The 23,048-nt window shown below is 41.3% G+C and overlaps 1 protein-coding gene across 1 annotated transcript in view; it reads left to right on the top strand.

Moving 5' to 3' along the window:
- The window catches only part of LOC141476645 (protein Hook homolog 3-like), a 170,604-nt gene extending 149,069 nt beyond the window's left edge, over positions 1–21,535 (top strand). Inside the window, exons 15-22 of the mRNA XM_074165428.1 lie at positions 2,786–2,926; positions 5,390–5,477; positions 13,441–13,475; positions 14,352–14,434; positions 16,543–16,643; positions 17,720–17,824; positions 17,956–18,027; positions 21,395–21,535. Of these exons, the coding sequence (XP_074021529.1) occupies positions 2,786–2,926; positions 5,390–5,477; positions 13,441–13,475; positions 14,352–14,434; positions 16,543–16,643; positions 17,720–17,824; positions 17,956–18,027; positions 21,395–21,535 (766 nt within the window). The remainder of the gene's footprint in view (positions 1–2,785; positions 2,927–5,389; positions 5,478–13,440; positions 13,476–14,351; positions 14,435–16,542; positions 16,644–17,719; positions 17,825–17,955; positions 18,028–21,394) is intronic.
- The last annotated feature ends 1,513 nt before the right edge of the window (positions 21,536–23,048 follow it).

Here is a 23,048-nt window from a genome sequence, read left to right as displayed (position 1 = left end):
GACTTGTTTGTATCTAGGTGTTAGAGCAGGTCCCTCACCACCTCCCTTTGCTATGAACCCCCGCTTCCTTGCAGACTTACCTGCACTGGAGCTGTCCCTCAGCGAGTGACCATGAACACCAGAACAGCCATGCACTATTGGAAAGAAAGAGAAGGGACAAGACTGAAAATCACTATCGTTTAAGATAATGCAGTCTGCGTTTAGCCTTGCCAGAGTGCCTGGTTGTCGTGGTTTAACCCCAGCCAGCAACTAGGACACAGCCACTCACTCCCCCCTCCCAGTAGGGTAGGGAGAATAGGGAGAAAAGGAGGGGAAAGGAAAAAAAAAACTCATGGGTTGAGATAAAGACAGTTTAATAGAATAATAATGGAAAAGGAAAATAATAATAGTAAAAGAATATACAAAATAAAAGTAATACAACACAAGTTGCTCTCACCACCTGATGATTGGTTGTCCAGCCCATCCCAAGCAGTGATTGCTGATCCCTGCTCCCTGGCCAACTCCCATTTATATAATGAGCATGGCATCTATGGTATGGAATATTCCTTTGGCCAGCTTGTTCTGTCTATGCTCCCTCTCAGCTTCTATGGGAAGCTGAAAAAGTCCTTGACTAATGTAAACATCATCACTAAGGTCATTAAGGACCACTCACATCTCAGAAGTTTGCAAACTCTTTAGGAGCTCATTTTTTTCTCTGCAAATGTTGGTACAACTATTTCAACATTTGGAAAGCCGCATATGGGTTCGAGAAACTTTTTAGAGTATTTAAAGGATATCTTGCTCGGAAAGTAGTAACAGAAACAAGTTGTTTCTCTTCCAGCTGCATTTCTGTACATTGCTACAAGAGTACTTCCTTTCAGTTTTGTTCTCTAGCAGCAGAGAAGGAGAGTAATGCTTTGAGGCAGTATTACAAAAGTAGGGGGTTACTGCATGAATGTGGCGTATGAAGAAATCACAGACTTGCAGATCGTGCAGTAAGCGAATCCACTTTATTGCTACACAGAGAAACTTATATACGCTCAGACACAAACCCACTCCCCTCGTAATGCCCAATCATGGACTTACAAAAATATTTTTTACCTTCTACTGATCTTATCACAATAACAGGTACTCTGCTACCAAGACAAATTTCGGTTCCCAGGCTGTGTTCTGTTTTTTGTCAGGATGTGCTTCAGGATGTGAAACTTGTGTTTCTTATTCCTCCCCTGCTCTCAAGGTCACTACTGGCACACACTGTTGCTCCAGATGTGCGTAGTGCGTGTAAATCTTAGCTGTGAGTGAACTTTAACTGAACCCACACATGAACATTCAAATGATTTGCATAGGAGAGAACAGGATCCTAAATGCTGTAAATACCCAGGCACAGCCATGTAGAGTTCACTGCCTCTTTACCTTCAGCAGCTCCAGAAGCTGCGTTTCAGACTAACATACATCTGTGCTGTCTGTCTGGAGGTGCTAAACTTGGCCTCCTTACTTCAGAAAGATGGACAGTAGCAGTGGTTGATCTGGGAAGACTGCTTCTCCCTAGTCTACAATTGGGCTGCTGCCACTGCTTCCAATGAAGTGTGAAGGTTGCAGAAGGCCTCTGTCACTGTTGAGAGGGGGCTCCCACCCACAGGAACAGCTACTGCTGCTCTCCTATTTTCTCCATGACAACAGAGTTTGGGTCTCTCCACTGTAATCTAGCAAAAAGAGTATCTGGCCATTCAGACAAGATTTTCTGTTCAACCATCTTTTCTCATCCCATAGAGAAAAATTGCAGACTGGGTGAAAGTGGTTTTTTCACAAGGTGGATTCAGTCTATGGGCTGTTGGTTGAACTTGTTCTAAATAAACAAGTTAAGTGACTGTTGTGGGTTGACCCCAGGCAGCAGCTAAGCACCCACACAGCTGCTCACTCGCTCTCCCCTGCCCCGCCCCAAAGGGACAGGGGAGAGTATAGGAAGAGCAAAAGCAAAAAACCTCATAGGTCAAGATAAAGACAGTTTAATAGGTGAAGGAAAGAGGGAAAAAACCCCCAAGTGGTGCAAAGGCAATCACACCACCTCCCACAAGCGGACCAATGCCCAACCAGTCTCCGAACAAAAAAACCCCACCCCACACCCTTCTTCCTCTACCCCAGTTTTTATGGCTGATAATGACGTTATATGATATGGAATATCCCTTTGTCCAATTCAGGTCAACTGTCCCAGCTGTGTCCTCTCCCAACCTCTTGCCCCACCCCCAGCTTACTCACTGGGCTGGAGCAGAGTAGGAAAAAAGAAAACCTTGACTGTGCAAGCACTGTCCAGCAATAGGCAAAATATTAGTGTGTTATCAACACTGTTTTAGCCACAAATCCAAAACACAGCGCCATATGGGCTTCTATGAAGAAAGTTAACTCCATCCTGGCCAGACTCAATACAGTGACATTCACGAGGGCTGCAGGGGATAAGACGAATAGGAGGGAAGTGACTTGCCCAGGTTCATGCAGTAGTTTATTGATAGCTAAGTTTACAACCTGTATCCTTTGATACCATGATACCCAGCTCTGCTTACTACCCATCAGTCTGTCTGGCCTTGTTCTCAGATCTAATCTGGGCCCTCAGGCAATGTTCCTCTTCTGTGTTTTGTACAATCACAGCTTCTTTAATCAAGTCTGAATTTGGAAATCAAGCATCAATTGTAGTTTCATCTGTTTCTAAAACTGGTAAAGATCTTTATGTTATCTTTACACATCCTGTAGTAAACTGTTTTATTCTTTATAGAGAATGGCAAGCTTCTTCTAGTAGATTTTATTTGTTTAGGGAGAAACTCATTCGCCTTCAGCATGAGAACAAGATGTTAAAGCTGAACCAAGAAGGTTCTGACAATGAAAAGATCACCTTGTTGCAGAGCTTGCTTGATGGTACAAATTTACGGAAGAATGAATTGGAGACAGAGAACAGGTAAGGAAGTATTGTTCTCTGTTCCAGTGACTTTCCTAACAATTCCTAACACTTCTGTCTTAGCAGACCGCTGTCAGGGCCAAGTTCCTTGTGTAAAAAAAATGTGGTTAGCCCTGTCAAAAAGTATCTCAACCATCCTGTGAGTCTACTCAGTCATTCAATGCTGTTCCAGTATCTGGAGCCCGCAGTGTGGGCTGAAGAATCCTGTAATAGATTGCAATTGGAATGATGCAAAGGCTCACAAAAGGAACCATGTATTACTTAAGCTTCTCCTTCTGTAAAGCAAGTGTAACAAAAAGAATCCCTTATCTTCCCTACTACCCATTCATTCCCTGTACATTTTCCATCTTCCCTTCTGTTTCCTATTTTGTTCCTTAAAAGTATGTTCACAGGTGTTAGAGCTGCTGTCAAGATGATCTAGATTTTGTAAAACTAAGTATTTTATTAAAGTTTAGGGTGATAAAAACTTTTCCATGATTTTATGTACTGAATTTTCTCTTACTGTAGTATGCAGTAGGTTTTAGCTGTCTTGCTTCATCCACAGAATACTGTGATCAGTGAGGATGAAGTCAGCAAAAAGAATCTTAGACCAGTTACAGCCAGTTCCAGCTGGCTCTGCAGCAGACCCACTGCCAAAGCTGAGCAAAGTTGGTGGTACCTCTGTGAAAAAATATTTAAGAAAGAGCAAAAACATCAGACATGCAGAGGAAGAGAGAAAAAAGAGTGAGAAACAGCAGTGCAAACACCAAGGTCAGAGAAGGAGGAGGTGCTCCAGGCATCGGAGCAGAGATCTATCTGCTATATATCTATCTGCTATATCTGCTATAGATCTATCTGCTGGATCAAGGACTGGCTGTCTGGACGGTCCCAAAGAGTGGTGCTCAATGGAGTTAAATCCAGCTGGCGACTGGTCACAAGTGGTGTTCCCCAGGGCTCAGTGTTGGGACCATTTCTGTTTAACATCTTTATCGATGATCTTGATAATGACATAGAGTGCATCATCTGTAAGTTCGCAGATGACACCAAGTTAAGCGGGAGCATTGATCTGCACGTGGACAGGGAGGCTCTACAGAGACACCTAGATAGGTTGGATCGATGGGCTAACATTAATGGTATGAACTTCAACAAGACCAAGTGCCAGGTCCTGCACTTGGGCCACAACAACCCCATGCATCGGTACAGGCTTGGGGAAGTGTGGCTGGAAAGCTGCCTGGCGGAAAAGGACTTGGGGCTTCTAATTGACAAGCGGCTGAATATGAGCCAGCAGTGTGCCCAGGTGGCCAAGAAAGCCAATGGCATCCTGGCTTGTATTAGAAATAGTGTGACTAGCAGAAGTAGGGAGGTGATCGTCCCCCTGTACTCAGCACTGGTGAGGCCACACCTGGAGTATTGTGTCCAGTTTTGGGCACCTCAATGCAAGAGAGATATCGAGGTACTGGAGCGGGTACAGAGGAGGGCAACGAAGCTGGTGAAGGGCCTGGAGCATAAATCGTACGAAGAACGATTGAGGGAGCTGGGACTGTTTAGTTTGAGGAAGAGGAGACTGAGGGGAGACCTCATCACTCTCTATAACTACTTGAAAGGACATTGTAGAGAGGTTGGTGCTGGTCTTTTCTCACAAGCAAATAGCGATAGAACAAGAGGGAATGGATTCAAGTTGCAACAGGGTAGGTTTAGACTAGACATTAGGAAGAAGTTCTTCACAGTAAGAGTGATCAGACACTGGAACGGGCTGCCCAGGGAGGTGGTTGAGTCGCTTAGATGTGGTGTTGGGGGATATGGTGTAGGGAAGAACTTTGTAGAGTAGGGTAGATGGTTGGACTCGATGATCCCAAGGGTCTTTTCCAACCTGAATGATTCTATGATTCTACGATTCCCCTGCAGCCCATGGAGGACCTCATGCTGGAGCAGTTGGATATTTCCTGAAGGAATTGAAGCCCATGGAAGGACTCACACTGGAGCAGGGAACAAGTGTCAGGAGGAAGGAGCAGCAGAGAGGAACTGTTGTGGACTGACTGCAACCTTACATTCCCCATGTCTCCTATGCCACAGGTCCTTCAGGGAATATCATCCTCATCCAGTCTGCAAGACTGTTTCTCACATTTTTTTTCCTCACTCCCAGGAAGTGCTTTGCTCTTTCTTAAATATGTTTTCTCAGAGGTGCCACCAGCTTCTCTGATTGACTCCGCTTTGACCAATGGTGGGTCTGTTGCAGAACCAGCTGGAACCAATTGTGTCTAGCACAGGACACCCCCTGGCTTCTTCTCACAGATGCCACCCCTGCAGCCCCCCACTCCCCCTGCTAGCAAAGCCTTGTCACATAAACCCAATGCAATTTTGAATAAAGAAATAGTGTTGTATCTCTTGCATAGATGTCCTGATAATGCTGAAGACTAAACATCTTGGATTTCATCATGTTGTAATTCATTGTTTCTGAAAAATAAAGTTTTATCTATTTCCTAGGCTGGTAAATCAGAGACTGCTAGAAGTACAGTCCCAGGTTGAAGAACTACAGAAGTCTTTGCAGGAGCAAGGTTCAAAAGCTGAACAAGTAAGTAGAAATGTACGTAAAACTTGTGTTCAAGTAATTGCTATTATCCTACCTTTCAGCTTTGCATAGTATCTCCTTCTTGTTACATCATGAAGAAATAATGCAGATGGAGATTTCTGGTAGCTTTCCATATGGGCTGTTATGGTTTTACATTTAAACTGTATTTTTCTCAAGGAGAAACATAAAATGAAATGTTTGTCTAGAATAAATAGAAAGTTTCTTTGTAGAAAATGAATTAAATACATTTTTTCCATTCAATGTATCCATTCCAGTAGTAAACCCAGCATTATTTAAAAATATGTAATTAGAATAGAGATATTTATAGGAAATTAAGGATACATTAATTTTTCATTTCTTAGTAAAATATCCCAAGGTATTGTTGTTTAACTGTTCTTCATGGTAGTAAATACCTTTCTCGCCAGTGGAAACCCAGCAATTGCTGATATAAATGTGTATCTCTAATGCAAGATGTCATGCAAGCCAAAACTAAAAAACTCAAATGAGCAGTCCTTGTAAAATAAAGACATTGTCACAGAATTAGCATGGGAACACAAATTCTAATCTTCCACTGAAAGTTTTATTTGCCACCTTCCTTATTTGAGAGTAGAAGCCAGGGAACTGTCCTGAAAGCAGTGATTTCCTATTTAGAAAAATGCTCTTAAGAAATAACTTATAATTAATTTTAAAATGGGTCTCTACTATTATGTCATTCCATGATATTCTTTGCTGTCTTGGTTACAGGTCAAATTTTTCAGAGTGATTAAAATCTGGATATACTCCTTGCATGTTTTGTGGTAAACAGACTCAACAGAATCTTTGATCTTTGACATCCTCAACAGGAGCACCGTTTAATAGTGTTCAGTTGAGTGGAACTCTTATTAGTAACACTATCACTATCATTTTGATGTAGGAAGTCTCAAAAAGCCCAACCCAATTGATATTGATTCCGTTATGCATGTACAAAAGGCTGAGAAATCTTAGGGCTTCCTCAACAGTACAACAGCATAAGTAATTCAGTCAGCTAAGTCTCCACCTTTCTCATACTCCCACAAACATTCCTGCCTTGTTAGCCCAGTGAGATCAGAGCATTGATATTTTGGTGCTGGCATGAAGAATAACAACTTTACTGACATGCTGTTAGCCTCTTGGAAAAAGGATCTTTGTTGCTCTCAGCTCCACTCCAGCAAGAAAAGTTGTGGGAGCTGAAGGCAAATCATGGTCCCACTGAAAATCAAGAGGAAAACCTCTGTTTACTTCAGTGGAGTCAGGTTTTGCCAAGGATTGTATTTAAATATGTTTGAAATTAAAGATTAGTGAAAACAGAGGAGTTTTTAGCAGTTCCATTTGACAAGTTTGTAATATTGCTAAATTTAACATTTTCCTGAAAACTTCTGATGGTATTTCTTAAAATGCACCTAGCCTATTATATTTATGTACCAGAAAATGAAACTCCACTTTTACAGTTTAGGAGTCCAGAGAAAGCATTTATTGTTAAGACAGATCATTTTTTTTCTCATGAGTTTTGTCATTTTCAGCAGTTGACATATAAAGCTTTGTATTGTGATTTACTTTTTTGAGCAATGTGTTTATGACAGCTGTTCTCAGATGTGGAAAGTATTGTAAATAATCTCAGTCTAATAAAATATTCTTTTATTTATTGTAATTTTAAATCTGGCCCTGTTTGAGGCTTTGGTTTAGACAGTGATTTAAGATATGTCTACAGTGCACTTAAAGGACTAACTACAGCCCATGTAGGTATAATCCGAGTTGGTTTGAGATGGCAGCACAGGTTTTCACATGGAACTGTACAGCCTGCTGTGGGTACCAGGCGTATAGGCACTACACCTGTGGACCTATCTTGTTGGGTTCTGAATATTTGCCTACATGTACTCTTAAATGAGCAGAAAAGGAAACGTAGAATGACAAAATACTTTAAGTTGGAAGGTACCTTTAGGGGTCTGGGTGTCTGGTCCATCTTCCTACTCAAAGCAGGGGCCAACCTGTTAAATCTTTTAGGGGAAATCAGGCCAGATCCATCAGCCCGAGAGAGATGAGGCTGCCACAGCTCCATGTCTCCAGGTCCAATGAATAGCAAGGCTGAAGATATATTCCCAGTAAGCACACACACACACAGAGCACACATATGTACCACATATATACGTGGCTGGCCACAGAGATCACAGACAGACACACAGAGCACTCACATGAGCACAGACAGCACCAATGGCCTCATCCTGCTCTCCTCTCTGGCTGAGGAGGACAGAGGTCCACTAGTGCAAATATACGTACATATGTATAATGTGGATGCCTTCAGCAGCAGGGCTCAGACACTCAGTCTGCCCAGCAGCTGGCCCCTGGATCCCAGTCTCCTCAGTTGCTGGCACTCAGACATAGGAGCCCTTGAGGCTGCAGGCCCACTCCAGTTGCTAGTGCAGTGACCAGGACTCCTCTGGTCCCCCAATAGCCAGTCTTGCCCTTAGAGACACACACACACATTCCTAGGTCCCAGGTCACTTCACCTACACGCTGGCTAGTCCAGATTGATACTCACTAGCAATCACACGCTCACTCACACAACCACCATGCTCGCTCCAGTTGCTGACACTATGGTGCTCTGGCCCCTGGTCCTACTCTGGTGGCTGGCGCTTGTTTTCACTCACTCTGGTCTCTAGTTGCAGGTATCCAGGTGTCGTGGTTTAGCCTCAGACGGCAACAAAGAACCACGTGACTCTCGCCCCCCCCCCCCCCCCGAGCCGTGAGGGGGGAATCGGAAGAAAAAAAAGGCAAAACTCGTGGGTTGAGACAAAGGCAGTTTAACAGAACAACAAAGGGAACAAGAAAACAATAACAATAACACGAATAGAGGAATATACAAACAGATTACGATACCACCCACCGCTCACCAACCGGACCCAGGAGCCCCAGCCCGCTCCCAAGCTGCAACTTCCTGCCCCCCCCGCCCCGGCCAGCTCCCGGCTACCCCCTGGGCATGGCTCACATGGGATGGAATACCTGTGTCCCTGCTAGATCCTGGGGAGAATTAACGCTATCCCCGCCGGAACTAGGACACCAGGTACACGAGCCTCTATGACCTGTGATCTGATTCCAGTCACTGGCACTCAGATCCCCAGACCAGAATAGCATTCCTCACCCAGGGAAAGAGAAATGGAATTTAATAAGATAACACAGAATGCGCTGATCAGGGCATGGCCAGACAAATGTACTGACCAGCCACTGTTTACATGCAACTAGTCCATTTTATCTCCGTACCCTCTATTTTCCCACACTTGTTCCTCCCCAAATCACCTAAACCCCTTCCTTTTCCTGCCTTTGGTTCCTCCTCTAAACATCCCATAATAAGTCCTGTGCAATCCCAAAATGTTTCTCCCCATAATGTGTCCCATACCCCTAGGCAGCAACCCCTGCCTCAGTCTGAAAGGTGCTCCAGCATTGACTCATCTTGATGGATTCCACGCCTGGACCATGGGGCTGATGCTCTCCTGAGACAGCTCTGGGAGAGACTAACAGGGTGTTCCTTCCTCTGAGTGTGTAATTTGTTATTATATTTCTTAGAAAAACTGGAAAAGGAAAAAAGCAAACGGCCAAAACCTGCAGGTCCATAGCTACTGTAAAGTTCTGTAGCTCTGAACTCAGTGGAATCACTGTTACCTCCTTGGTCGCTTGGGTTATTTTACCTACTACCCTCTTTATTCATAGTGTAAAAGACAACTTTGAATTAATCAAATAGCACAACCCAGGAATGTGATTAAAAATGATATTTTGAAGTGTTTAAACTCCAGCTAAAATTTTTTCTTGGATTGCATATAAATTGTCTGTATTGTCTTTGTGTTTAAACTTTTATTGAAAGAACACAGAAAGGAAGAGCAGTGAAGTAATTTTGTTGATGATTTTATTTCATTTTGTGGTAGCACTTTTGAGTATCAGTCACAGACTAGGACTCCACTATAATGGGTACCGGACAAATGTAAACTAAAAAGGCAGTCTCTGAGTTAAATATCCATTATTTAATGTCTTGTATATAAACCATGTGAAAATAACACCAATTCAGAATCTCTCCAAAATACATGTATCTCTACATGTTGATTGAAGCCCAACAGACTACATATTGTTTGCTGCTTTGCTATTCTTGTGGTTTAACACAGGTAGGCAGCTAAACACCACACAGCTGCTTGCTCACTCCCCCCACAGGGGGATCGGGGAGAAAATTGGAAGGGTAAAAGTGAGAAAAACTCGTGGGTTGAGATAAAGACAGTTTAATAGGGAAAGCAAAAGCTGCACGTATAAGCAAAGCAAAATAAGGAATTCATTCTCTATTTCCCATTGGCAGGCAGGTGTTCAGCCATTTCCAGGAAAGCAGGGCTTCATCATGCATAACGGTTCCTTGGAAAGACAGAAGTCATCACTGAACGTCCCCCCTTTCCTTCTCCCAGCTTTTATTGCTAAGCATGACGTCATATGTTAGGGAATATCCCATTGGTCACTTGGGATCAGCTGTCCCAGCTGTGTCCCCTCCCAACTTCTTGTGCACCCCCAGTCTACTCGCTGGTGGGGTGGTGTGAGGAGCAGAAAAGGCCTTGACTCTGTGTAAGCACTGCTCAGCAATAACTAAAACATCCCCATGTTATCAACACTGTTTCCAGCACAAAACCAAAACATAGCCCCATACAAGCTACTATGAAGAAATATAACTCTATCCCAGACAAAACCAGTACAGCTACTAATGTGACTTCAATATTAAAATTACTTTTCATAGCTGGGAGTGGGAGAATGAGGAACTGCCCACTGTAGAAGACCAGGTTTGAGACCATCTAAGGAACCTGAAGGTGCACAAGTCCATGGGACCTGATGAAATCCATCCACGGGTCCTGAGGGAGCTGGTGGATGAAGTTGCCAAGCCACTATCCATCATATTTGAGAAGTCGTGGCAGTCCAGTGAAGTTCCCGCTGACTGGAAAAGGGGAAACATAACCCCCATTTTCAAAAAGGGAAAAAAAGATGAGCCAGGGAACTACAGGCCGGTCAGTCTCACCTCTGTGCCCAACAAGATCATGCAGCAGATCCTCCTGGAATCTCTGCTAAGGCATGTGGAAAATAAGGAGGTAATTGGAGACAGCCAACATGGCTTCACCAAGGGCAAATCGTGCCTGACAAATTTGGTGGCCTTCTACGACAGGGTTACAGCATTGGTGGATGAGGGAAGAGCAACTGACATCATCTATCTGGATTTGTGCAAAGCATTTGACACTGTCCTGCATGACATCCTTGTCTCTAAACTGGAAAGACAGATGGACGAATCAGCAGATAAGGAATTGGCAGGATGGTTGCACTCAAAGAGTTGCAGTCAACAGCTCAACATCCAAGTGGCAAGCAGTGATGAGTAGCATTCCTCAGGGGTCGGTACTGGGACCACTGCTGTTTAACATCTTTGTTGGAGACATGGACAGTGGGATTGAGTGCACCCTCAGCAAGTTTGCTGACAACACCAAGCTCTGAGGAGCAGTCGATGTGCTGGACGGACAGGATGCCATCCAGAGGAACCTTAACAGGCTTGAGAAGTGGTCCTGTGTGAACCTCATGAAGTTCAACCAAGCCAAGCGCAGGGTCCTGCACCTGAGACATGGCAATCCCAGGCACAAATACAGGCTGCACGGAGAACGGCTTGAGAGCAGCCCTGAGGAGAAGGACTTGGGGGCATTGGTGGATGAGAAGCTCAACAGGAGCCGGCAATGTGCGCTCACAGTCCAGAAATCCAACCGCATCCTGGGCTGCATCAAAAGACATCAAAAGAAGGGTGGCCAGCAGGTCGAGGGAGGTGATTCTGCCCCTCTGCTCTCACAAGACCCCACCTGGAGTACATAAGGACATGGACCTGTTGGAGCAAGTCCAGCAGAGGACCACAAAGATGATCAGAGGCCTGGAGCACCTCTCCTATGAGGACAAGCTAAGAGAGTTGGGGTTGTTCAGCCTGGAGAAGAAAATTCTCCAGAGACACCTTATAGCAGTCTTTCAGTATTTAAAAGGAGGCTGTCCTAGTCAATGACTAGATAACAGACACTCTCCCCTACCTCTGGCTCCAAGGACAAGAAGAAGAGAAAGAAAGATTTATGAGTTTCAAAAAAACCCTTAAGCTACTTTAATGGAATTTTAATAATAAAATAAAAATAAAATAATGAAATAGATACAGTATATAAAAATACACACAAAACGCTTCCAACTCTAAAAATTCAGTGAAAGCTTCCAGGGAGGTATCACCAGCAGGCTCTAGGAAAGTTCCAGATTGGCCTCAGTGATGAATGAGATTCCAAAACTCACTGACAGCAAACAGAGATAAATGAACTAACAGAGTCCTCATCAGACACCAAAGAAAGACAACCTCAGCCTTTATACTGAGCATGGCAGATGGGATGGAATACCCTATTGGTCAGTTTGGGTCACCTGACCTGTCCACTCCTCCCCACAGGTGCAAACCCTCCACAGGATAAACAACCAAGTCAGCTGACCCTGGCTGCCACAGCAACAAATGTAAGCAAGAGCCTCTCTTACTGAACAGAAAGTTGGCTCTGCTCCCCCCCCAAACCAGTACAGGGGCCTATAGAAAAGACAGGGAGGGACTCTTTATCTGGGAGTGTAGTGATAGGATGAGGGATAACGGTTTTAAACTGAAAGAGGGGAGATTTAGATTAGATGTTAGGAAGAAATTCTTTACTGTGAGGGTGGTGAGGCACTGGAACAGGTTGCCCAGAGAAGTTGTGGATGCCCCATCCCTAGAGGTGTTCAAGGCCAGGCTGGATGGGGCTTTGAGTAACCTGGTCTAGTGGGAGGTGTCCCTGCCTGTGGCAGGGGGGTTGGAACTCGATGATCTTTAAGGTCCCTTCCAACTCTAATCATTCTATAATAACAGCAACTGCTTTCCTTTGAAATTCTGGTTTGAGTATGATGTTTGCATATTTGTGAAAGGCAAAAAGCATTCATATGCTTGAACACAGTATGGATAATTTTTACTAGCTTTTTTTAAACTCTCCAGAAAATGTGATGGGATGAAACTGTAATGGGAACAGAGAAATAAGAAAAATGTGCATGTCTGGAAAAAATGCGTATCTTTAAGGTTTAAGTTACTAAATAGTTTCTTCTGTTGATTGCTGTTTTTGCTTTATGTTAATATGTCATCTCTGTTTCCTGGCTGGGTTTCTGCTCAAGGCTATTGTGAGTATGGCTTTCTGTTTACTTAACACTACTTTTACTTTATAGGCATTTATGGTTTTGGTTGTGAAACATGCTTTCTGTACATAGTCGGTTTATGATTAAACTAAAATTTACTTTGAAGCTCCCCACCACCACCACCCCTGCCAAGAGCTTATTCAAATGTAACTTAGCCAGAAATCAGAACACCATAAGGTGTATTATGTTTACATATTTGTAGGCAAAGATTGATGTGAAAACAGAGAAAAGCAGAGTAATTGAGGATAAAATTTCTACCATGCCCTGGTCAATGGCATTCTACTCCATCTAATTTTTGTGGGGACAGAATTTTCCCTCAAGTTTTTATGTGAAATTGCTTTGATGCATTGGACAGCTCTTCAAGCAAATTTTCCACTATCTAATTTTAAATAAATTTGTTGAGTCTAATCTACAAAAGTACTGAATCACAAAGCTGTGAAAACAACTGAAATACAATTTTGTCATTAATGGATCTGTCCTATATTGATCCAATTCCAAGAAAATATTTGTGAAGTTATAAGGCATTCTGATTTCTGAAAGTCCACAGCAGTCAAGGAAAGAACAACTACTACAGAAAACTGCTATACAATTATGACCTAAAAATGGGTGAAATTAAACGCCTGTGTTCTGGTTATAATTGTGAAACTATATATTTTAATATAATTGAAATGATACTAAGCACCATAACATATTAAAATAACTGACACATTTAACTCTATTTTAGTCGCTGCTTCTACAAAAGAAACTTGAAGAGCATCTGTAAGTAATAAAGCTTTCCATATTTTGCTTGCCATATGAAATGGTCTGCTTTCCATATGCTTAGCAGGTGCTTAGCCATTAACAGCAATGGGAAGGCAGTAGTGCATTTGGAAGACATATAAAGAAGAGAAATGCAAATAGCTCAGGAATATGTAGACAATCCGTTATTGAGGCATTATTTTCATTTCTTATGGAAAGTCTTTGTCAAATTAAAAGGAGTTATGAAAGAGCCACCATTTTCTGGTGGTTAGGAAACTTTATTTAAAATTGTGTAAAGCTTAAATTAAGAGGAATAATTAAGTTTGTTCTGAGGAAAATATTTTAATATAAACAATATTTACATTTTTACGGTTTAGTATACATTAATGACTAAAAGATAATGTTTTAGTGAGTGTGATCTTTCTGTTATACTTTTTCTGCACTGCTCTTAATTACACTTTTTTTTTAAACTGCAGGTTTTACTTAAAGAATCATTTGCTTGTTAACTGACTTACTAGAAAGTATAGTCTCTCTCTAACTTTGGGGGGGGGTAAGCCATTCTTCCCAAATCTTATCACAGCTGTTGATATTATACACTTCAAACATGCTTTGTACTATTTATTGTAAATTCTAAAGTAAGTATATAATTCTGGGCTGAGAATGAAGCTGTCTGGTTTTATAATTCTGCATATATGGTAATGCTTTTTAGTATGTTTTATAAACATTCTCATAGACATTGACCTACTTATCATTCGTCCTCATGCCTCACAGCCAAGTCAACTCTACTCCCAGAAATATACCATACTCTGAGAATTTGGGGGGGTTTTATCACTTAATGTTTATTCAAGAGGATAAGAGTATTGGAAAAATAATATGTGCTCATATGGTTTGTAACAGTGAGAAGCTCCATGAAGCTAACAATGAGCTACAGAAGAAACGAGCTATTATTGAGGATTTGGAACCAAGATGTAGTAACAGTTGTGAGTTTTCTGATATGAACTCCATTTCTTTTAACTGTAAAATGTTTTGCATGAAGGGAATGATCTTTAATTAATATTTCAATCAATATCTATAAAAGCTGTAAGAAAAACAAAACGTATGTTTCAAGTGGTAGTGGTATGCATGGTGTTAATTACTCTGCTATAATGACCAAAACCATGCTACTAATCCTTGAGATGTAGAAAATGACATTTTAGAGCCCACCGTGGCAAAGGATGATAGAATCATAGAAAAGATCAAAAGAAAAAAATCATGGAAAAGACCTTGAAGATCATCAAGTCCAACTGTTAACCTAGCACCACCAAGTCCACCACTAAACCACGTCCCGCAGTGCCATATCTACACGTCTTTTAAATACCTCCAGTGATGGTGACTCAAGCACTTCCCTGGGCAGCCTGTTCCAATGCTTGACAACCCTTTTGGTGAAGAAATTTTTCCTAATATCCAATCTAAACTTCCCCTGGCACAACTTGAGGCCATTTCCTCTCATCCAATCACTTGTTACTTGGGAGAAGAGACTGACACCCACCTTTCTACAACCTTCTTTCAGGTAGTCATAGAGAGGGATAAGGTCTCCCCTGAGCTCTCCAGACTAAACAACCCTAGTTCCCTCAGCCACTCCTCATAAGATTTGTTCTCTTGACTTTTCACCAGCTTCCTTGCTCTTCTTTGGATGTGCTCCAGCACCTCAATATCTGTCTTGTAGTGAGGGGCCCAAAACTGACCACAGTATTCGAGGTGCGGTCTCACCAGTGCCGAGTACAGGGGGACAATCACTTCCCTAGTCCTGCTAGCCACGCTATTTCTCATACAAGCCAGGATGCTATTGTCCACCTGGGCACACTGCTGGCTCATATTCAGCCAACTGTCAACCAACACCCCCAGGTCCTTTTCCACTGGGCAGCTTTCCAGCTATCTAATGATTATGTAATCATTAGGTAAATTTTAGATCCAAGAAATTTTCATTAGTTTCCATTTAAACCACAGAACAATATTACATGTTACAAAATACCACATTTTAGAAAATGATAAGACAACTGGAGATTAAGTTCAGGAGCCGAGTAGCTGATGAACATGTAATCCTTCCATACTTACCATGTCTCACTTGTGGGGGGCAGGGCAGAAACGAGCCTGGATTTCTGAGTCCCTAACCTCTAAAATTTAGAGCATATTCAGATTTCTCTGACTTGCTTGACTTTCAAGTTGTTTGTGAAAAACCTTGGGCTGAGCTTCCATCTTGATATGAGAAAAACAGTGAAAGTAGTTATACTTCCTTTCTTTCCATTAATAGGATAAATGGTACGTGGGTTGTTTCTTTGGATTCTTTTAACTGGACTGAATTATGTCCAAGAAGTTTGTGCCAGAATTATACAAAATTTTGAAAAACAGATTCTATAGTCTTGGTGAATACCTGCAATTGATTCTGTAACAGATCAGCAGAAGAAATCTTACATAGTCATCATTTTAGTGTTTTCCTTATGCTTAGAGACAAAATTGTAAATAAGACAAACATAAATGAAAACTGAAAAATGAGGTTACAAAACAGATAGATTAAGAGTTGTCAAATATTTATCATTGTCTGAGAACTAGACACCAATGTTATATATTATTTGATAGATGGTGACAAATTTGATCTTTCTCTGAGATGCAAGTAGGATGTATAGCTTGCACAAGTAGTAATAGCTTGGCACATTCTTAAATCAACACAGGAAATTGGCTGTACAGTGAAACCGTCCTGTTGGTCTGCATCACTTCTTGAGGATGATGTGAAGAAAACATAATTGGAGTGTTTTCATGTCACAGTTTTGAAGAATTTTGTTCATTATGACCTTGGGGAGATATGAGCAAGAATCTTGCTTGTCACTTAGGACTCTTAAACTTGTGCTCATTTGACCTACAATATACCATTTTTCATATATGTTTCTGAGGTTTTGAATTAAACTTAGTGTCCACTGCATCAATAAGTATTTTTCATTTCTTATGTAAGCTTTTCTTAACTGAAATAAAGTCCTAGCTGTGGGTTTAATGTCTTTAACTTCATGTAAATAAATTTAATATAATTATTTTATCCTCTAATCCTGACATAAAGCACTCAAAATTGAAGAATTACAAGAAGCTTTGCAGAAAAAAGACGAAGAAATGAAGCAAATGGAAGAACGATACAAAAAGTATTTGGAAAAGGCCAAAAGTGTAAGTGTCTGGGTTCCAAGTTAATCCTTCCCTAACAGGCTGTACCACATTTTCACTCTGTAGGAATAAAATTAAATTGAGTATCTATACTTGTGACTACAATCTAACCAAAACCCTTTGTACTACTGTACACATATGTACCCCACTGATACAGATTTATATTTGAGTTACCCAGACAAAGCTCCTTTAAGAGTCACAAGTGCCGGTGGATAACACAGAGATGATGTTACCCCTTTCCTGATGTTATGATAACCTGTTTCTTGGTGGAAGTTCTTCCAGGCTCATCAGTGAGGGATGCAGTTTGGCTGAAGTCATGTCCATGCTAGGGCTCATGTTTTTAGAAAGTTTTTCAGCTATTTTCTGGGACAAACTTAAAAACCTTGGCCTTTACTAGAATCATTCTTGAGTCTTTGTTAGCACTCAAATACTGCCTCTGATGGGTGCCACATAAGAATGTAGTTAGTTGTTCTCCTCATCTTAGTGGCAGAAACTCCATCACACATGCACTGCCATGGATTTACATTACTCAGACTCCAGATCCCTGAATCCCAGCCTCTTTCCAGATAGAAATAGTCCTTGAGTTCACAGTGAGGAGCGAGTTGAGTGGTAACAGATAGGTAATCCTAAGCTATAAAGAGAAAAAGACTTCAAGGAAAGGTTTTGCATGCTCTGGCCCCATGGAAGTACAAAGTGGGGGTAGGAATTGCTTCCTTGTGTCCAAGATATTGAACCTCAGAGGTCTTGCTTCCTTCTATCAACACTTTTGTTTGACAGTCCTGTTAGAGCACATTTCAGATGATGTGTGGCACTTCATGACTGTTGTTTAGAGATAGTCTCCATCAGCCTGGTTGACAATTTAGAGCCTGTGTCTTATTAGGGGAGAGATGTGTTTGTATTATATGTCAGCCTTTTAAAATTAAGCATTATTTTGTTTGATGTTTTAAAATGTCATTTTACTTTATTATATTGACATGTTTTAAGTCACTTCTATGTCTCTTAATCTGCCTTATGTGGTTATAATGCCTTGATATCTTTTCCAACATTAAATTAAAAACAAACTGGTTTTCCTCTCACAGGTTATCCGCACCTTAGATCCTAAGCAAAACCAGGGTGCAGCTCCCGAGATTCAGGCACTGAAAAATCAGTTGCAGGAACAGGACAGAATGTTCCATTCATTAGAGGTAATAATCTCCATGTTTCCCAGTAGATCTTTTGTGTTTCCTCATTTTTGGGTATAGACTGTGCTTCTCTGATATTTACTGTTCTCTGCAGTCAAATAATTTTAAATATATGGGGGGTTTTTTTGTTTTAGAAAGAATATGAAAAAACAAAGAGTCAAAGAGAAATGGAAGAGAAGTTTATTGTTAGTGCCTGGTATAATATGGTAAGAATCTCCAAACTTAAAAATGATAAAAAGGTTAATCTTAATTGTTTCTGTGTTGTTTATCAAGGTCTTAATTTATTTATAATATTTTTGTGTGTATTTTCAAATATATATGCAGGTGAAAGCATTATCTTTTAGTTATCATTGTATAACAGTTAACCCCTAGTGTAAAACAATAAACTTTTAAAAGGCTTGACAGAGTTCATACTGAAAAACAGCCTCAGTTCAGAATATAGAAACCAAGGTGGTTGATATTTTCAAGTTTCAGAACCTGAAGCATCACTTTATGAGGGAAAAGGAAGCCTCAGTTTTCTTTTTTGTATTTTCAGACCTTTAGTTATACTGTCTTCTAATACTCAAATTAATTCTCCTCTTTGCTCCCTCCCCAATCTTCTGCTTGTTTCTATTTCATTAGAGTAACAATGCAGGTAGTTTTGTGCACACCTGATACTCTTAGAATCATAGAATGGTTAGAGTTGGAAGGGACCTTAAAGATCATCGAGTTCCAACCCCCCTGACATGGGCAGGGACACCTCCACTAGAGCAGGTTGCTCAAAGCCCCATCCAGCCTGGCCTTAAACACCTCCAGGGATGGGGCATCCACAACTTCCCTGGGCAACCTGTTCCAGTGCTTCACTACCCTCACAGTAAAGAATTTCCTCCTAATATCTAATCTAAATCTCCCCTCTTCCAATTTAAAACCATTACCCCTTGTCCTGTCACTACATCTCCTGACAAAGAGTCCCTCTCCGGCTCTCCTGTAGGCTCCCTTCAGATATTGGAAGGCTGCTATGAGGTCTCCCCGGAGCCTTCTCTTCTCCAGGCTGAACAACCCCAGCTCTCTCAGCCTGTCTTCTTGTGGCATTTACCAAGCTATACATATTTGGTTCTTTCATTCTCTTTACTACATATGAAAATGGGAGAGCGCAGGGTCAAGCCTCACTTACACTATTCAAAGCATAAGGGAATTGTATATCAATCACACAGTGTTGGACTTTTTTTGCAGGGAATTGTTCACCTTCAGCAAATGTGTTCAAGACTTACCTTTGACAGGGTGTGGCTGCTTTGAAACTGCTCTCCTGATAGGAGTCTCTGACCCCCCTGTAACATGCATCTGTTTCATCATAGAGGTTAAATCATTTCACTCTGTCTTCCCTTGGAAGAGTTTCCTTCTTGCTGTTTTATGTTCCTGCTATGTTCATAAGTAGGAGAGTAAAATGGTGTTTAAACAGAGCATTTGAATCTTTTTGGTGTTGAAAGCACTTTCAGGTGACCTTGTGCCCTTTTCCAACTGCATAATGTTGGTCCCACTGGTAAGCAGGAGATGTCGTGGTTTCGGCCAAATTTACTAAAACCAGACTGACAGATGGCCCTTCCCTCCCCCTCCCCCCCCCCCAAAAGAGGAGAGAGGAAGAGAAAGAGATAAGGAGATTCAGAAGTTTAGAATGAACTAAACTACTTTAATGAAGAATTAATATTAAAATAAAAATAAAGAAGAAGAAAATGAAGTAGATACAATATATATAAAACCGTATCAAGCTCCCAGGATGACAGTCACGTCACCGGCAGGCACTGGGGAAGTCCCAGACTGGACTCAGCGATGGATGGGAACTGGATTCCAGCTCTGGAGTCAGGAACACACAGATCGGGATCAAAGGCAGATGAACAGAGTCCTCTCCGGACGTCGGCCATCGCAGGAAGAAAGCTGACCCTTTGATCCCTCAGCTTTTATACTGAGCACGGGGCAGATGGGATGGAATACCCCAGTTGGTCAGGTTTGGGTCACCTGTCCTGTCCGCCCCTCCCTATAGATGTGACCCCTTTACGTTTTTCCGTTTCCGACCCTCTAAGGGGCAAATAACGAAAATTGGCTGACCTTGGTTGTTATAGCAATAAATATAAGCAAGGGCCTCCCTGCATACCATTCCTTGGCATGGAGCACAAACATTGGTCTTATCATTCTGAGAACAAGCAATTTTCTCCACAATATGCTGTTAATTTCAGAGAGTTAGAGGAGGCCTAGCTAGGATGTAAAATTACAGAACAGAAAATTGGTTCGGTTTTACTTCAAACCGGGACAGGAGACAAGGCTGAGCTGAGAGATATAGTTCAATAGCCTGACTCTCATGTGGATGAAGATGATTAATGATAACTTCACCTGCTTCTTCCTTTTACTTAGTCTCTGATTTTATCCACAGCCCACCATAGCTTCTATCATCTCATACTTGTCAGGATCTTCCAGCCATTATGCGATTTTCTTCTTTTCCCTGCCATTCAACAGTGGGAATATTTCATAGCTCCTAGCTTCTGCTAAAGACAGATTCTCTCAAAAACAAAGAATCATAGAACAGCTAAGGTTGGAAAGGCCTTTGGAGATCATCTGGTCCAACCCCCCCCCTGCTCAAGCAGGGCCACCTAGAGATGGTTGCCCAGGACCATGTTCAGACAGGTTTTGAATCTATCCAAGGATGGAGGCTCCACAACCTCTCTGGGCAACCTGTTCAGTGTTCAACTACCCTCACAGTCAAGAAGAGTTTTCTTATATTCAGAGGAAACCTCCTGCATTTCCATTTGTGCCATTGCCTCATCCTCTCACTGGGCATCACTGAAAAGAGCCTAGCCCCCTTCTATGGCCTCTCCCTTCAGGTATTTGTACACATTGATGAGATCCCCCCTGAACCTTCTCTTCTCCAGACTAAACAATCCCAGCTCTCTCAGCCTCTCCTTGTATGAAAGATGCTCCAGTCCCTTAATTATCTTTGTGGCCCCTTTCTGGACTCTCTCTAGCAAGTTCATGCCCATAACTGGACACGGGACTCCAGATGTGGACTCACCAGTGCTGAGTAGAGGGGAAGGATCACCTCCCTCAACCTGCTGGCAACACTCTTCCTTATGCAACCCAGGATGCTGTTGGCATTCTTTAGCACAAGGATGTATTGCTGGCTCACGTTCAACTTGGTATCCATCAGCACCAAAATATGCTCCCACCACTTCTATTAAGTTAGTATTTTCACAAAGTGTGAATATAACTGAGAAGTACTCTTCTAGCTCAACTTCTGTGGGGGTGGTGGTGGTGGGTGGCTTTCCAAAAGGTTGGTCATAGCACCATGTGTTCGTGTGTGGAAATACACATTCAAGACCTGGCACATTGGGAGTCCTTTTTCTCAAGAATTACTGCAAACTTGCATGATGATAAAAAGTGAACTCATTGAAAAGGCTCAGGAAGAATGTCTTAACCCCATTCTTGAAAATATAATGCTTGAAATTCAAACCAGGTTAGCTCATATTTGTAAAGAAGAAATGATAAATTGTAAATGAGTTGTTCATTGTTATTTATTGCTATTCACTGATAAGTTTCTCTTTACAGGGAATGACTCTGCATAAAAAAGCAGCAGAAGACAGACTGGCTAGTACAGGCTCAGGACAGTCCTTCCTAGCTAGACAAAGGCAAGCCACAAGCACAAGGAGATCTTACCCTGGTTATGTCCAGCCAGCAACAGCAAGGTAAAGAAGCCTTGCCTTTAGAAAGAAAATTGCCCTGTGATCCAGGCCACTTCTGTTGCATGTGACATTTCTGGAAACTCAACCAGTATCCTATCTCTTTGTCCCTTGTAACCACTGTTATTTCTCAGTTCAAAAAGGAGTTTTATCATGGTTTCTCATTGTTCTAATGTATTTTGTTCATGGTTTTTGGAGTCTCTGTCACTTACTCTCTACCTTTTTGACTGTGCAAAAGTTTTGAAAAAAATCTAGAAAAATCTTGTATAATAATGGAGTCTTTAAAATTTCTATGAAGCCTTATCTCATATGAAAAGCCTGACATAGGCTGTATAGCAAACAAATTTGTCACAGTTGATATATTTGTGTCTACATGTATTATTATCCTATAATGTTATTGTGAAATGTATTTGCAGCCAAAAAACTTCATATTGGCAATGAGAGTAGCCTAGCTGCATCCTTTGCTATCTCCTTTAGGATGTTTGAGTTAAAAAAAGCAGAAAGCAAACCCCCCCCCCAACCAAAACCCTAAAACAAACCAAAACCACCACCACCACCCATCTTCTCCTACATACAGAGGTTGCTCCTGTTCTTGATGCTTGGCATTTAGTAGGGAAATGGAATTTTTGCAGGCTCTCTTTTATTCTTCCCTAAAAATGGTTCCTATCTGCTTTTGTTTATCAGCTGTTGCTATGTTTGCTGACAGGTGAATGTTTTCAAATGGTTTGTTCCACTCATTGAAGTTTGTGTGTGTGTATGCACATATAAATAAATAAATATAAAAGAAAGTTTAAAAATATTCAGAATGCTTTAATATGCTAAAGTATCGTTCATTTAAAAGAAGGCATTTATTTTAAAGTTTTGTAATTATGGACTAACAGTACATAACTAACTGGACTGTTAGTACTGGACTAAAAGATCCATCCATCGAGGTCCAAATGTGTAGTGTAGAGGTTAATGTAGTCAAATTGTTATCCCCTACTAAAAGACCTATTTGTAACATATTAATTCAGAGTATGATTATATCAGTTGTCTTACTAATGGTACTAGCTTCTTGAGGAAAGTTTCTTTGTTGCTAACTGTTGAAAATTGACTGTTGCTTATTGTACTAACTTTTAAACATGTAATTGTCTAATAACGTCTCACCCTTGTAGCACCTTTTTGTTGGTCAGTGGAATGGATGAGGGTGCCTATTATTAATTTAGGCCCTGGTCCTACAAAGTTCTGAGCATCCTCTGAGTAATTAACTCTCCCTATCATTTATTTCAAGTAATTGATGGTGCTGGATACAAAGCACATCTGATCATTGGTTGTAATACATTTGCTCAGTGGAGAGTTTCATATGCATTTTGTGACAATTTCATATTAAAGAACTTTTTATTAAATCTGTTTTGCTCCTAATATGCATAGTCTAGTTTATAAACTTATCTTTTTTACATTATTTTAATGCTTTCTCCAGTGAAAGCTTTTACTTTTGATATATCCCTTCAGATAAAACACACAATAGCTTTTACTTCAACCAT

Source organism: Numenius arquata, chromosome W (genome assembly GCF_964106895.1).
Source record: "Numenius arquata chromosome W, bNumArq3.hap1.1, whole genome shotgun sequence".
Classification (NCBI taxonomy): Eukaryota; Metazoa; Chordata; class Aves; order Charadriiformes; family Scolopacidae; genus Numenius; species Numenius arquata.
The sequence above is the reverse complement of the archived record's forward strand: the minus strand, read 5'-3'. Positions and strand labels throughout refer to the sequence as shown.